This window comes from Aegilops tauschii, chromosome 4, assembly GCF_002575655.3.
Source record: "Aegilops tauschii subsp. strangulata cultivar AL8/78 chromosome 4, Aet v6.0, whole genome shotgun sequence".
Lineage (NCBI taxonomy): Eukaryota > Viridiplantae > Streptophyta > Magnoliopsida > Poales > Poaceae > Aegilops > Aegilops tauschii.
The window spans coordinates 19,299,003-19,312,309 of record NC_053038.3 but is presented as its reverse complement, the minus strand read 5'-3'; the positions used below and the strand labels follow the sequence as shown (position 1 = coordinate 19,312,309).

Genomic DNA, 13,307 nt, shown 5'->3' with positions numbered 1-13,307 from the left:
TTCCTCGGGTGCCGAGCCGTGACTTTCAGGGTGAAAACCTAAGGTCTGACCTTCATTGGTTGTGCCTGACAATTGCCTTTCTGAAGAAATTGTCTTGAGAGCTCGGACTTCTCTAGGGTGAAAACCTAAGATCTTGGATTGGGCGACGATGGTGCTTGTGCACTGTTTCCTTCTTGGATGCGTTGCTGGAGACCTTTTATGTTTTTGGGTGTCGTATTTGGTGTGGTTTGTGTGCGGCTGCTGAGAGAAATCGATCGATGTGCGGGACCTTTGTTTTATTTATTTCTTTTCTATTGTTTTCTTTGGTTGTGTGCATCCTGGATGTCTTTGCAACATCTTGTAGATGCAGAGACCGAATGTAATTGGTATGTGCACGATATTAACATATTCTCTTTTCAAAAAACTGAGAGAGTGTGAGAATGCCTTTTTACGGATGCAATCCTTTAATATTATTTTGTTCTATTTCTTCCTTGTCCACCTTCTTCAAGTGGTGTCGAATAGATGAATACAATCATGTTTGTGATGTCGAGTAGAGAGATATGCCTTTAAAAGCATCACTAGTGTGTAGAGCCAACACTAGTGTGATGTCGAATAGAGAGGTATGCCTTTAAGAGCATCACTAGTATATAGAGCCAACACTGCATGGGTCCCATGTTTTTGCCTCGAGTCTTGGCCAAAAAAGTTTGCAATGTGTGTGACTCCAATTAGCCTCTAAGGTGGACCCCACTATAAATTAAAAGAATCGGTGTGGATACTTCTATTTTCTTACAAGTGGGGCCATTTAGGACCCGGTCAGAGTGGAGGGGAAGAAAATAATATATATTTCAATGCAATATAGAAACATCGTGACTGAACTTATCTTATTATGCTCATTGCTCCCATGGACTGGCTATGTGGTTTATCGAAGGGTCTAAGGGGAAGAAGATGGCCTTGGTAAGTACTCCCTCCGTCCAATAATATAAAATCATTTTTCAAATTACGTTAGCTTGAAAAACGATCTTATATTATGGGATGAAGGGAGTACTTTGGAGTGTCATACTTATGTCGTCTCATACACAGATTATTTGCTCAGATGATACTGCTCACTTTTCTGTTTGTTTTTCCTTATATATGAAAGAGGCATTATCACAAGATGTTGACAAGTCCATCATACCACTCAAGAGGCCAATTACACCGGACGAACTTGAATATGACTGATGCTGAATTGTAACTACCACACTCTTGCGTAGTTGTGTTCCCATCGATCTGCACGGCTCCGATGGCAATTCGACAAGCTATTGTCTCTTAGTGGTTTATAATGAGTGGTTGTGATTTTCCTATTTCCGCATTTGACGCGGTTTATAAGCTGGGCACTGATGTGTGTGGAACGGACTGATGAACCAACTAGTGCGTCTTGAAGTGGAAAGCAAATGTTTTTTAGCTTGCTGATTTTCTTTTAGGCCAGAAGCTCGAGACAAGCCCGACTTAGCTCATGACATGTTCTTGATATTGATTAAGTTGGACGGAGTCAGAGACTACCACTCGTCCACTCCCCATGTTAAGCTGGTACTTGTTGTTCCACGATGAGTTGTTCCGCCAGGCGAGGTAGCATGTGAATATTCTGTACCCATTGAGCAAAGATCTGTTGTAATTTTATTGGCGTTATCCGAAAACATATCTTGTGGACGGCCCAAATGGTTGATCTGTCCCACCATGATTGATAGTGATATAGCCACTCTCATTTCAATGCGGCACACTGGTACCATCATTCTAATCTTCTAGCGTTTGTGCTAAATACCATCAGTAGGTAGCTAAGATCCTAGAGGACGGTCCAGATGTAGAAGAGTGATGCCCCAGGAGTGGATTCCCCATAAGCAGGGGGTGGCCATCTGAAGGCACATCACGACCTACATGCGACATCGCCGAGACCCAGGAAGGTAACATGGTTGGAACTCAAAGTATCGGGAATTGTTGAGACCATAGATTGCTTTGCATAAAGGACAAATAAGAGAAGAAGTCATGTCTTTGCTAGGTGGGGTGTGGAATGGTCGTATCCTCCTCATTAGGACATGGGGGAGGTACAGAACCTCCCTCGAGAGGGTTGTTTTCCTGGAACTATATCATTAACCCAACCTGAGGACAGGTTTGGAAGAAACCAAATGTTAGAGCTCAACGGCCTGCTAAGCAAGTTCCCTCCTTTTTTGTTAATAGATACCCCCCCCCCCCATTACTTGAAATGAAATGGAATGAAGGGGAATTCATATCTTATAGAGGACTAGATCGATGCTTTAATGTGAGGCGGGTATCTGCTAGCTTTCTTGCCTTATCACAAGCTATTGAGAGCGGATCTAAGGGGATCAATTTTCCCAGGCATAGTTTTACCAAGGATCCAGAAAGGGATTTCACCCATCATGCTTTGCCCGATAAGAATGTCTTGGGTTGGTATGCAAATAGGACACCAATAGCGGGAGATAAGAGATTCATATGAGAAAACATGAGTAAGAGGCCTTGTAGGAGGGCGGCAATGGTTGCGGTAATCGGTTGTTCTTTGGTGTATCAGTGGGATTGCCTCACTTTGTTTGTTGTTGTGAAGTCGGAGCTACAGTGACGAGTTCCGATGGTGGGGAACATATGGTTTTTTTCAGTGGTCTCACGATGCCAACCTTGCATAGTTCTTCATTATTCTTCCTCGGAATCGAAGTTGTGTTGTCCTTGTCGCGGGAGGTTGGGCTTTTGGCATGGATCTTCATGTGGCTCTGCATGTCATCTTTGAAGTGGGCTAGGGCGAGGTTGTCTGCGACAAAGTCGGTGTCACCTGCTCAGGTAGAAGGGACGGTGATGATGCATATTCGAGGAGAGGTGATGATGATTACATCAATGTGCTATCTCGACAAGCTCTCTGTGCAGAGGGGTGTTTGGGGTATCTTGTGTGTGTCGCTCAACGCATTGTGATGGTTTTTGCCTGGTTTTTCTTTAATTAACTGCGCAAATCTCTTCTGCTTAATTAATGGATGAGGAGGTCTTTTAACTCCGTTTCGAAGGAAAAAAAATCTATGTGGATTATCGAAGGGTGCTTTGGTACTACCCATGGGAAGAAGATATGGCCTAGGCAGGTACTTGGAGTGCCAATACTTTTGTCGTCTCATACTCAGATTATTTGCTCGGATGCTATTGCTCACTTCTTTTATTTTCTTATTAGATATGATAAAGACGGTATCACAAGATGTTGACAAGAAGTCCATCGTCATAGCACTCAAGAGAACAATTACACCGGGGCCGGGCGAACTTGAAAACGACTGATGCTAATTTCTAACCACCACTCTTGCGTAGCTGTGTTCCCATCGATCTGCACGGCTTCTACGGCAGTTCGACAAGCTATTGTCTATTTGTCTCTAGTGCCGTTTGATGAGTGGCTGTGATTCTATCTACACATTCCTGATGAGATTTGGCGCGGTTTTCAAACTGGGCGCTAATGTGTTTGTTACGGAATGATGAACCAATTGGTTCGTCCTGAAGTTAGATTGTCGGATGCGCTATTCTTTTTAACATATGTAGCGTTGGTTGATACAAATTGCAGTACTTGCAGTTGGTTGAAGCCCCAACTCTGCAGAGATAGCTTCGTATTTTTATTTCCCACATATTTCAGCATAGAAAAGAAGAAATTGAAACCATTCGACGTATTTGATACCCCAAAGCCCAAAGCTCATTTCCCCCCTTTCCAAGAGGGCATCCGAGCATCTTCGACATATGCGAGAACCCCGTGGAGAGATTTTCAATCTCGAATCTGCATCTGGCTCCCGGTAGGGTATTCATCCATTTTGATCAGATATAACAAAACAAACACAGCACAGCACAGTTCAGCAACCCAGACTGATCATTAGTCTTCGTGGCCCCAGCGTACAACATTGGGTTGTGCCTCCATCGTACAACGTTGCAGCTGAGCTTCATTGAGGATGTCTGAATCCTAACTCCAGTCAGCAAATGGCTTCATGAGAAGCAGTAAAGAACGCAAATGGATCGAATCATTGCCCAAATGTGGATCTTGTATAAATAATAATTGACATGTCTGACAAAATCCCCTATTTGTATATAAGGGCGTCCCGCCCGGGTCCGACACCGATGTAATGGACAGGGATACCAACCAGCTCCTCTATCCTCTCCACGTACAGACGAGCGGTCTCCGGGAGATCATCGTAGTCCCGCACCGAGGAAATGTCCTCCTCCCACCCAGGCAGGGCCTCGTACTTGACCTACACCAGCACAGACCACCGTCAAGCCAAGCAAATCACACGAACGTAATACAAGCATCACAGGATGTTCTTCATTTCTTTGTTACCTTCGTTTGCTCCAGAAGATCGAGGTCTGCCGGGAACGAGTCGATCGCTTTGCCATCTTCGGTGCAGTAGGAAGTGCCCAGCTTGATCTCCTTCAGCCCGGTCAGCACGTCGAGTTTCGTCAGGTTCAGGGATGAGAAGCCGTTGATCTGGCAGCAGTATCTGAGCGCGACTATATCGAGCCAGCCACAACGCCTGGGCCGACCTGTTGTGGTCCCGAACTCCATTCCCGATGCACGGAGCAAATCACCGGTCTTGCCCAACAGCTCCGTTGGGAATGGGCCAGATCCAACCCTGGTTGTATAAGCTTTTACCTGCACGGAGAAATATGTCAGATTTTGGAGCGGAAGACTGAGTGGCTGACGAAGAGAATGTTAAGCGGTTCAGAGGTAACTGAGCCCACCACTCCGATGATATCGCCGAGGGTTCTTGGAGCAATGCCGAGGCCAGTACAGATCCCCCCAGCTGAAGGACTTGAGGAGGTAACAAATGGATATGTACCAAAGTCAATGTCTAACATGGTAGCCTGACCACCTTCAACCAATATTTTCTTCTTCTGCAAGATCGACTCATTCATGAAATGCACAGTATCAGTTATGTAAGGTCCCAGACGTTCGGCAAACCGTTCGTACTTCTCGACCTCCTCTTTGAGGGTCTTGCTGCTATATTCAAATCCTTTGAACCGCGTAGCTGCATCTTTCAGCAGGGTGTTAAGCTTGGCACCGAAGGTGTCCATATGCCGCAGATCACTGACCCTGAGCCCGTTCCTGATGACTTTGTTCGAATAGCATGGCCCGATCCCCCTCTTTGTCGTTCCTATGAAGGAATTCCCGAGCTCTACCTCTCGGAGTCCATCAACAACTTGATGAAAATCAAACAGAAGATGGGCGCGATCTGACACCAGAATTCTCCCTTTGCATGAAACTCCGTTGGACTCCAGCCCATCGATTTCTTTGAAGAACCCGGGGAGGTGAACCACTGCCCCGTTACCAATCACACACTGCGTGTTCTCGTTGAGGATCCCCGATGGAACGAGGTGCAGTGAGAACTTCTTCCCCTCGGAATTGTATATGGTATGCCCAGCATTGGCTCCACCCTAAGAAGTAATACAAAACACCCTACACGTTAGAAAGAAGATAAAACAGGCATAATCAAATTTTATTGCACAAAGCAAGTCCAGGCAATACAACCAAATTAAGCTAACTGACTACAATCGTAACAGTTAATCAAATTTTATGCAGTTAAAACAGCTAACCAAATTAAGCTAACAGTTAAGCAAGTCCAGGCAATACAACCAAATTAATCAAATTTTATTGCACAAAGCAAGTCCAGGCAATACAACCAGTCTATTCTGGATCATTGCAGCTCACCTCGTACAATATTTCAGGTGAACTAGGTGGTGCATACAACCAAGTTTCTGAAAGAAGTGTGACCATATCCCTATTTTAACCCTCAACAAGTTAGGATGTCAGAAACAAGACCATTATAAAACAACGGAACTCGTCAATATTGTGAGAATTTACAACATTTTTTAACAAGTCGAAGTTGTATGGTCCGTTTCTGGTTGCACGATCGCCGGACAAACAAAGGCATTGAGCAATTTGAGCTGTGGAGCAATTGATCGAACACCGTCCGGGCTAGACAAGCGAAGGCATTATTCAGCAGCAAAGAGCGCGAGAGAAAGAAAGAGAGTGGGAGACCTGGCAGCGGGCGACGACGTCGAAGCGCTGGGCGAGGATGTCGACGAGCTTGCCCTTGCCCTCGTCCCCCCACTGGGTGCCGAGCACGCCGGCCACCTGGCTGAGCGACTCGAGCCGGCCCCGCGCGGCCGCGGCGGCAGAGGACTCCTCCGCGACGGCGGAGACGGAGGCGGCCCTGAGCACCACCACCCGACGTAACCGTAAGCGCGGCGCCGGCGGGCGCGGCCGCGGCCGCGCGGCGGGGAGGAGGTACGCCGCGGGGTCCAGGGACAGGAAGGCGGAGACGGGCATGGCGCGGACGGAGGGAAAAGACGGGGCAAGTTGAATGCGATGGCTGTGGAAGCGCCGTTATCCCCTCGGCTCAATCCAAAAATTAGTAGTCTGAATTGTCACAAGTTTTAAAAAATAGTCTGAATTATCTCAATTCAAGTTTCAAAAAAAAGGGAGAATATCATATACAGAAACCAACATTCGGTGAAAACCACGAGAAAAATATGTTTAAAAGTTTCAAAAAAATCTGAAAAAAATAAGAGATGTTAAGAGGATGATGTTTTATTGTCACATAAAATTTTCAAGGTTAAACACATTACGATATGTGAGCTATAAAAAAAGACAAAATCAGTGATGAATAGTGCCGAACAGTAATGTCACCATTCAAGGGCTGAATTTGTCTTTTTCATAGCTCACATCTCGCAATGTGTTTCAAATTGAAATTTTGCATGGCAATAAAACATCACTCTCTTGACATCCCGTATTTTTTTAGATTTTTCCAAAACTTTAAAATATGGTTTCCATGAAATTTTCATTGAATATTAGTTTCCGTATGATATATCCCCTACAAATAAATCGATGGTGAAATAAAATTAATTTTAGATTATTTATATCTACATTAAGTATTGCCAACAGTCTCTTAACATTTAGCACCAAAATTAATTTTAGATTATTTATATCTACATTAAATATTGCCAACAGTCTCTTAACATTTAGAGGATCCGGTTCCCACCCACACATATTTGGGCAATTTTGGTCCCTCCCTCCGTTCCATATTACTTGTCACCAATTTAGTATTCTCTCCGTCCCAAAATAAGTCTTTCAATATTAGTACAACTTTGTATTAAAGTCAGTACAAAGTTAAGACACTTATTTTGGGACGGAGAAAGTACAAAGTAACAGCAAAAAGTAATATGGAACGGAGGGAGCATGAGGCTGTCATAGGGTTTTATTTGAAATCCAAATCCTAACATATTTTTAAGTGAATTGGCAGAATAACATTGCTTTCACACCAGGGGAACAAAGGACCCTAAGGAACATCAGGTTACGAAAGCCGAGAAATGGAGCCCGCCAGGGGACGCTTCTCAGTCCAATCTCGCTGAAGAATGTACACAGATAAACAAATTCAGATTTGGTCACGATCAACTAGGTGAGCACAATGATCGCAGATCAAAATTTTCCATTCAGGTATCTTGGTACATCCAGTCAATGCAAAACAACATAAATACCACAAAGGCGGATACTCATCACTCGTAAAAGTGTATCATCGATACGGATACTACAACATAATATGCCGTCGCGCATCAGCGACGTTTAGCTTTAGCAGAAGCACTGGACTCGGCCGCCTTCTTCCTTTGCTTGAGCAGCTCCACTTTGCTCTTCTTCCTATCATTGCTAATCTGCAAGAGCGCGAACAGTACCGGATCAGTTATACACCTCAAAAATGCCATCATCCGGAATGGCAGGTATTAGCATCGATGCAACTTAAGCGCCATTTGTATCAGAAAAGTAATGATCCAGCTGGGCATTTGCATGCGTCGACAATTTTGTGGCACTAGAAACATGACCAAGAATCACCAAAGAAAAAATGTGCAAAAGAACTCGCTAAATCATGGTGGGCTGGGTCACCCCATACGCCCATGGTAAAAAAAGCTACTCCCTCCGTCCCATAATATAAGAGCGTTTTTGACACAAAACGCTCTTATATTATGGGACGGAGGGAGTACTCTATAAGATGAAACGGACAAGGTGGCCAAGTATTTATATATACGTATCCAACAATGAACCTACACTAATGCACGGGTAGAGAAATAGCAAACATAAGCCTATGGGTAAAAAGAATCTACGGGGCAGATAAAGATGCTGCACAAATAGGTGTTGGTGTATCTTGAACAAACGACCAAAGTGGTGTGGTCTCATCAGCCATCAACTTCAATCCACTGGCTAATATTAATAATCCACTGTATCGCTATGAAGACTCAATTAAACCCACAGAACCAGCCATTAAATTTTTGAATAAAGTTTGACAAAGGGAACAAATGAGATCTCGTTCAAAAAGACTAAATTGTAAACAAGCAGAACAATACAATACTGTAATTAAAGAGTAGTAGCTATAGTGCCATGGTACAAGGAGATGTACCTGCATTGCTTCAATAAGGCCTCTCTTCCTCCTGGAAACGACAGACTTGGCAATGTCATCAGCATCCTTCTCAGCTTGGTCAATAGCTGCCTGGGCCTCATCTTCGTCAGCAACATCGGCTGCGCTATCAGCCTTCTTATTTGACAAATTAGAGAAAGTAGTTCCCTCAATTTCCATCTTCAGCTCCTCGTGGTATTTCTTCTCTTGCATCTCCAACTTTGAAATAGAAGGGGGATGGCGACATTACACGAAGTGCATGAATGTGCAAATAAATAAATAAGACAGAAGTACAAGAGACTTGTATACTGAAAAGGGAAGGAGCTCACCTCCTTCTTCTTTTTAGCAAATTCATTATGCTCAGATTTTGCCTCTACTATCGAATTGCCCAGATCTTCATCGCCTAAACCTGGCAGAGGCATAACTTGGTTTTGACCAGCAGATTTATATCCCTCCAAGGTCACTGCATAGTCAGGTATATGACCCTCTTTATCGTTGTCCACAAAAGGAGATATATGTGGTGGAGGCACCCTAAGATCAAAAATAATAATATCAGCATCATCACTGCTGCATGAGTTAAGCTACTTGAAAACAAGTTTTGCATAGCACACTTAATAGGCAGTAGACAAAAGCTATCAGCTCAGTTATAAGCGTAAAGAATACTAAAGAAGGAAGGCAGACAATATCATCATTGTTTAATGGTGTTTAAACACAATTTGATGAATTTGATGTGGAACAAGCATTCAGCTAAGCTAACAAGTACGGTGTCAATATTACATTACACAAATCACAATTTTAATGATGCTACACACAACCATCAATTAGTTGAGTTAGTTTTAAAGGGTCTTTAAACAGATAACACACAGTCCTAATTCGTTACTTTAGCAACAGGAATGTGCATACTTAAGTGATGTCATGTGTATCAGCATATACATATGATACATAACCTGGGAGACATACCTTCCAACGATATAGTCATCTGTGGGAATTACTTTGAGAATGTTTACACAATCGAAAATCCATTGTGGTTGAACATAATGCCTGGAGAGGAAAACATGGCTCTGGGTTGGCCTGTCAACAATCTGCAAAACAACATGACGATACTTAATAGTCAGCAGATAAACTACAATGAGAGGGCATGTGTGCAGTGGAATGAAGTGGGATGGTATCTTGTGTAGAGGAAATCTAGACCAATCTTGATACCCCTGGTAAAAGCTCATGGGCAAGCAAAATCTACCTGATGGGTGATATCTTGATCTGTTTCATCAAATGGAGATCCTTCTCCTTCCCACGAAACAGTTCCTCCAAATGCCGGAATTATAAACAAGAGAGACTCCCTAGGAACCTGAGAATGAAGAGGAAGATAATAAAAGGATATACGATATTGAAGCCAATGCAATTAATTCAAAAACAATAGCTTTGCAGTAATAATAAATTCACTTTAATACCTCACGACTTAAGTAGAACTTAAGATCTTTGAATAAAGTCCTGCACTCTTTAACGCTTTCCTCTTCTGTATCATCAGCAGTTGATTCTTCTACAAGATGCATTAACGCACCAGGTTCATTAGCAGGTAGCTGATGTTGAAGCTGTGCCAATCTGAGCTCAGACTCGTCAGTTTTTGAGCTCTCTTTATTATTTTCAGTCTCTTTGTCTTCAATAAGCCCATTAGACTCTGGATTTCCCGGCAGTCTTCCAGAAGACATATACCGGGACAGCGCATAGAGCTCTGGTACGAACATCAGTGAGAATGTCAAACAAAGAAGAGTCAAGAGAAATGTAGCAAAAAGAATCCTAAAACAAACATGGTACATAGTATGAGCACGAGCACATAAAGGAAACAAACATGCTAGCTAGCATGACTATAACAAGCACCAGTACTTACCAGCAGCCAAAGCTTCTAGACGAGGATCCAGAATAGGCGGATAGTTCACATTTATTGAATGGTAAAGCTTGAAGTTCACAAATCCTAGAAGAGTCTGCAGGCAGGACAGGATTTGGTAAAGCTTGCAGTTATGTCTATCCACTAAACTTATTTAAATGGATGTGATACTGCTGAGTAAGCAGGAATGCACGATAACTGAAGAGTATCCACAATCTCGCCTACCTCGTAGAATTCCAAAAAGGTAAGCATCACATTGAAGTCGACATCATCAGTTAAAACTTGCTGAAGAGCATGTGGAGTAAGCCAAGTGATCTTTTGCCCTTGAACTTCAGCCTTCAAAACGTAGTAAAATTATAAACATCGACTATAAATGACTAAATGTGCGCAAAGATATGCGGATACACAACTGCACAAAACCTACCTGGTAGTATATGCCCTTGACAGATATGAATGTCTTCCGCAGGGAATTAGTTCGAGAAATATATGCTTGCCATTCATGGCTTAACCTACAATGTGCAAGAATGTATATTAGTAGTGCAAAATAAATCTCTGAAAGAAGCAAGCACCAATTTGCCTTTGCATTTGCATGACAATATTCTGACATTCAACACAGGTGGTGCACAAACTAACAAGGTGAGAATATGGATTTTAGCAAAATCCAGGTATTTCATGGCTGCTGGAAAAACTGTTACAACTTTCACATCCTCAAATTCTTACGGTCCCAACAAAACAGATCAGACACAGAGGTGCATTGTAGTTGCTAGAAAGGTGAGGAAGGTCAAACTATGATAACAGAATCTCTGGGAGCAGGAACCTAAACACCGTGTGTGGGTTATGTGTGTGAGGTTCTGAGAGAGGATTCACTAATCCAGAAGAGGGATACCTGCGGCAGTTATGGATTCGCTGTACTTGCACACGTTCGCCTTCAATAGCAGGTAAAGCCGCAAATAAATGCACCATCGTTAGGCAATCATCCAAGTCTCTGAGAGCATCAACAAAAGATGGATATCTGTACAAAAACAAAAACAAAGACACGCATGTGAGAGACCAGTCTGGATAAAGACCAAAAGAATCAACTTGAACTCACTCATTACCTTTCAATGATAAGTCTATCAAGTTTGTAAGTCGGTGGTCGGTTCAACAATCTGTCAGCCAGATCCCTGTTTTTCTTAGCCATAGCCTTTTTAACTTTCTTTCTGTGAACCTTGATTTCTCTGATAAGATGAAATAACAATCCAATTAGGAAATCATAAACTATTAACGAGCAATTAGTCATTGTACCGTAAAATATAACCCAGCAACATCATTGTCATATACTCGCGATTTATTTACTCCAAGCAAAAAAAAAACAGTGCAGTTAGATACCATAAGTCAATATTGTCAATCATACAAACAGATAAGCCAGGATTTTCATGAGCAGCGATCAAGCAACCACAGATTGCTAGTCTGCATTACAGTTATCAAAATGTCACTAGCGACATACTAAATACAGAGGGTGCAAATTGAATAGGTAGTGGCGCATTGATTGACTACACTAAGTTTGTTTTGACTTCCTTTTTCGCTGATGGACACTAGCACTCTAGTGATGAAACTATAGCTTCCCACTTAAGGTCACTATTTCCTCTGCCGCATGCTCCATTCAACGACGAGCTGGCAGTTACCAGGAGCAAATAAATCACACAACTAAGAAATAACTCATTCAGAAAGCTTTGAGATGCTTCCATCCTGGTCACCTCAATACAAAAAAATCAAGAGTCCCTGCCAGTAGGGCCGTATAGATCAGACCATCCATGGTCGCATTTAAGGAATGTGAATCGACAAAACACAGGGTAAATGGCATCTATTTAAAATGGAACATAAAATTGCAACCAAATTCAATTCCCGAGACACTAAATTACCCCCTGATGATACAGAACGAAGTGCAGCTAAGCAGCAAAGGGAGAGCAAGAAATCCCTTTTACAGTTATATCAACCATGCGGCAGACTTTGGCAAGGAAGCTAGCCAAGTACCTGAACTTCTCAATCAAAGGGTCATGGGCAAGGAAGGCGATGTCCTTCATGTGGTAGTAGGTCTTGTGGTTCCCCTCCACCTTCTTCTTGGGCTCCCGGGGAAACACTCCCTTGAGAATGCATAGTTTCCTGCAGCAATTTGTGAAGAAGAAGAAAAGTTAACCCAAAACCACAGTGACTTCCCATGTAAAATCTACTGTGCCATCCTAATTTCGCGGCACGCGAGCCGGACAGAACACGTTGAATTGGATTAACATCGGCGCCGCCGAAGATTTGGCCGAATTTACTCGCGACGACCGCTCATGAATCAGCGGTCGTCTCATCGGCGGTGAGTGTCAGTGACGGGGAGCGAGAGGGAGACCTGAAGACGGCGAGGCTGATCTGCAGGTACTTGACCGCCTTGGTCCTGGTGATGTACTTGGCGGCGTTCCCCTCCTTCTTCTTGCCCTGAGCACAGCAGAAGAAGCAGCGGGTGAGGGACTCTGCCGGCGGCGCGGAGAAGAAGGGCCTCGGGAGAAAGGGAGGGGAGGGGAGACGGGAGGGTTACCGCGGGGCGGTAGTGCTTCGGCATGGCGGCGGCGGCGGGGGGCGGCGGGAGCGGTCGCCCTTCGGGGAAGGGTGGAGGAAAACGAGAGAGGGGGGATGGGTTTTAGGGTTTTGGGTTATATGGCTGGACCGCTGGAGCGGAGTGCGGTCGGTTCGGTCGTGTCTGCTCCGACGCAGATATTTTCTTCCCCTAGCTTTGCTTTGGCTTGGCTCTCTTAAATAAAAACCCCACTACTTTCACTTTTTTTCGCATCTGTTTATTGGCCGTGTGAGCCAAAATGCCCCCGTTTCTTCTTGGATTGCTTATCACTTGTGTCACATGGTGAAACGCCTCTGCTAACTTATGTCAAAACCCTGTTTCTGACACATGATGAAAATGGCAATTGACACGATGTAGCTGGCTTTTATGTTTTTGAAAGGCTGCATTCAAAGCTGAGCAGATTCGT

General features: G+C 43.7%; 2 protein-coding genes across 2 annotated transcripts; both read right to left on the bottom strand.

The window, feature by feature from the left end:
* Positions 1–4,004: 4,004 nt before the first annotated feature.
* On the bottom strand, positions 4,005–6,399 carry LOC109781227 (adenylosuccinate synthetase 2, chloroplastic). Its single transcript, XM_020339827.4, has 4 exons — positions 6,014–6,399; positions 4,717–5,409; positions 4,316–4,627; positions 4,005–4,229 (listed from the first exon to the last, which is right to left on the bottom strand). The coding sequence occupies exons 1-4, from the start codon at positions 6,302–6,304 to the stop codon at positions 4,059–4,061; spliced, it is 1,467 nt and encodes a 488-aa protein (XP_020195416.1). The 5' UTR covers positions 6,305–6,399; the 3' UTR covers positions 4,005–4,058.
* A 1,001-nt stretch (positions 6,400–7,400) lies between these two features.
* Positions 7,401–13,016, bottom strand: LOC109781226 (pescadillo homolog). Its single transcript, XM_020339826.4, has 14 exons — positions 12,863–13,016; positions 12,677–12,762; positions 12,316–12,444; positions 11,400–11,519; positions 11,189–11,314; positions 10,727–10,811; positions 10,528–10,638; positions 10,306–10,399; positions 9,869–10,149; positions 9,658–9,765; positions 9,381–9,502; positions 8,750–8,951; positions 8,424–8,639; positions 7,401–7,683 (listed from the first exon to the last, which is right to left on the bottom strand). Exons 1-14 carry the CDS (start codon positions 12,884–12,886, stop codon positions 7,588–7,590), a joined length of 1,800 nt encoding a protein of 599 aa, XP_020195415.1. The 5' UTR covers positions 12,887–13,016; the 3' UTR covers positions 7,401–7,587.
* Positions 13,017–13,307: the final 291 nt, after the last annotated feature.